We start from the raw sequence: 768 nt of genomic DNA on the forward strand, positions 1-768 counted from the left end.
AGTGACACAATAGATGACAGCCTAGGAAACTCCATGGGGCAGTTCCATTGAGTCCACCAATGGGCACCGTGACTGACCCCTCTTGCAGCGTCCACAGCAGACATGGGGGTCTGGAACCACTGCAGGTCTGAGCCTGTATCTGGCAGGGATTGCAGGGTGTCTGGGGCCACTCACCTTCCACCAGCTGGTCCAGGCTGGAGACCTTCTTGAGCCCGTCAATAGTGTAGATGGTCCTCACCCCCTGGGGCAGGTTCACGTTATCCGACAGAGTTCTGGTCAGGTCGGCCAGCAGGGCCTCAAAGGACCGGAAGCGGTCTGGAGAGATGGCATAGACGATGCCTTTGAAGTAGCGGTCTCCATTGCGGTAGAAGCGGACCTTCTTGGCCTTCTTCTCGGAGCTGAGAGTCTGCAGCGTGCGGGTGCGGTAGAAGCTGCAGTGGGCGCTGTGGGTGGGGCTGGGCAGCCCGTTGACCCGGGAACCCCTGCTGTAGCGCTGCGCCTTGTCCCGCTCGTCGAAGTGCTCCAACTCCATGTCTCTGCCGAAGGACATGATGACGTTCCAGGGCACCTGCAGAGACAGGGACGGGCATGCTCTTAGGGCAGGCCGAGGGCAGATGCCAGCACTGCCACACCTGACAACTCACCACGTGCGGCCTCGGAACCACTCGATGGCACTTCACAGCAACAGCAATATCGAGAGGGAGAGAAAGACGCAGCTCAGGAGTGGGAAGAGCCACGAAACCGAGCCAATTCCCACTCACGGAAACC

At 59.9% G+C, this 768-nt stretch overlaps 1 protein-coding gene across 4 annotated transcripts in view; it reads right to left on the minus strand.

Moving 5' to 3' along the window:
* The window catches only part of DCLK1 (doublecortin-like kinase 1), a 314,483-nt gene extending 313,933 nt beyond the window's left edge, over window positions 1–550 (minus strand). For all 4 annotated transcript variants that reach the window (XM_006874369.1, XM_006874370.1, XM_006874371.1 and 1 more), the window contains exon 1: window positions 175–550. In XM_006874369.1, coding sequence (XP_006874431.1) covers window positions 175–550 — 376 coding nt within the window. The remainder of the gene's footprint in view (window positions 1–174) is intronic.
* Window positions 551–768: the final 218 nt, after the last annotated feature.

This window comes from Chrysochloris asiatica, unplaced genomic scaffold (assembly GCF_000296735.1).
Source record: "Chrysochloris asiatica unplaced genomic scaffold, ChrAsi1.0 scaffold00272, whole genome shotgun sequence".
Lineage (NCBI taxonomy): Eukaryota > Metazoa > Chordata > Mammalia > Afrosoricida > Chrysochloridae > Chrysochloris > Chrysochloris asiatica.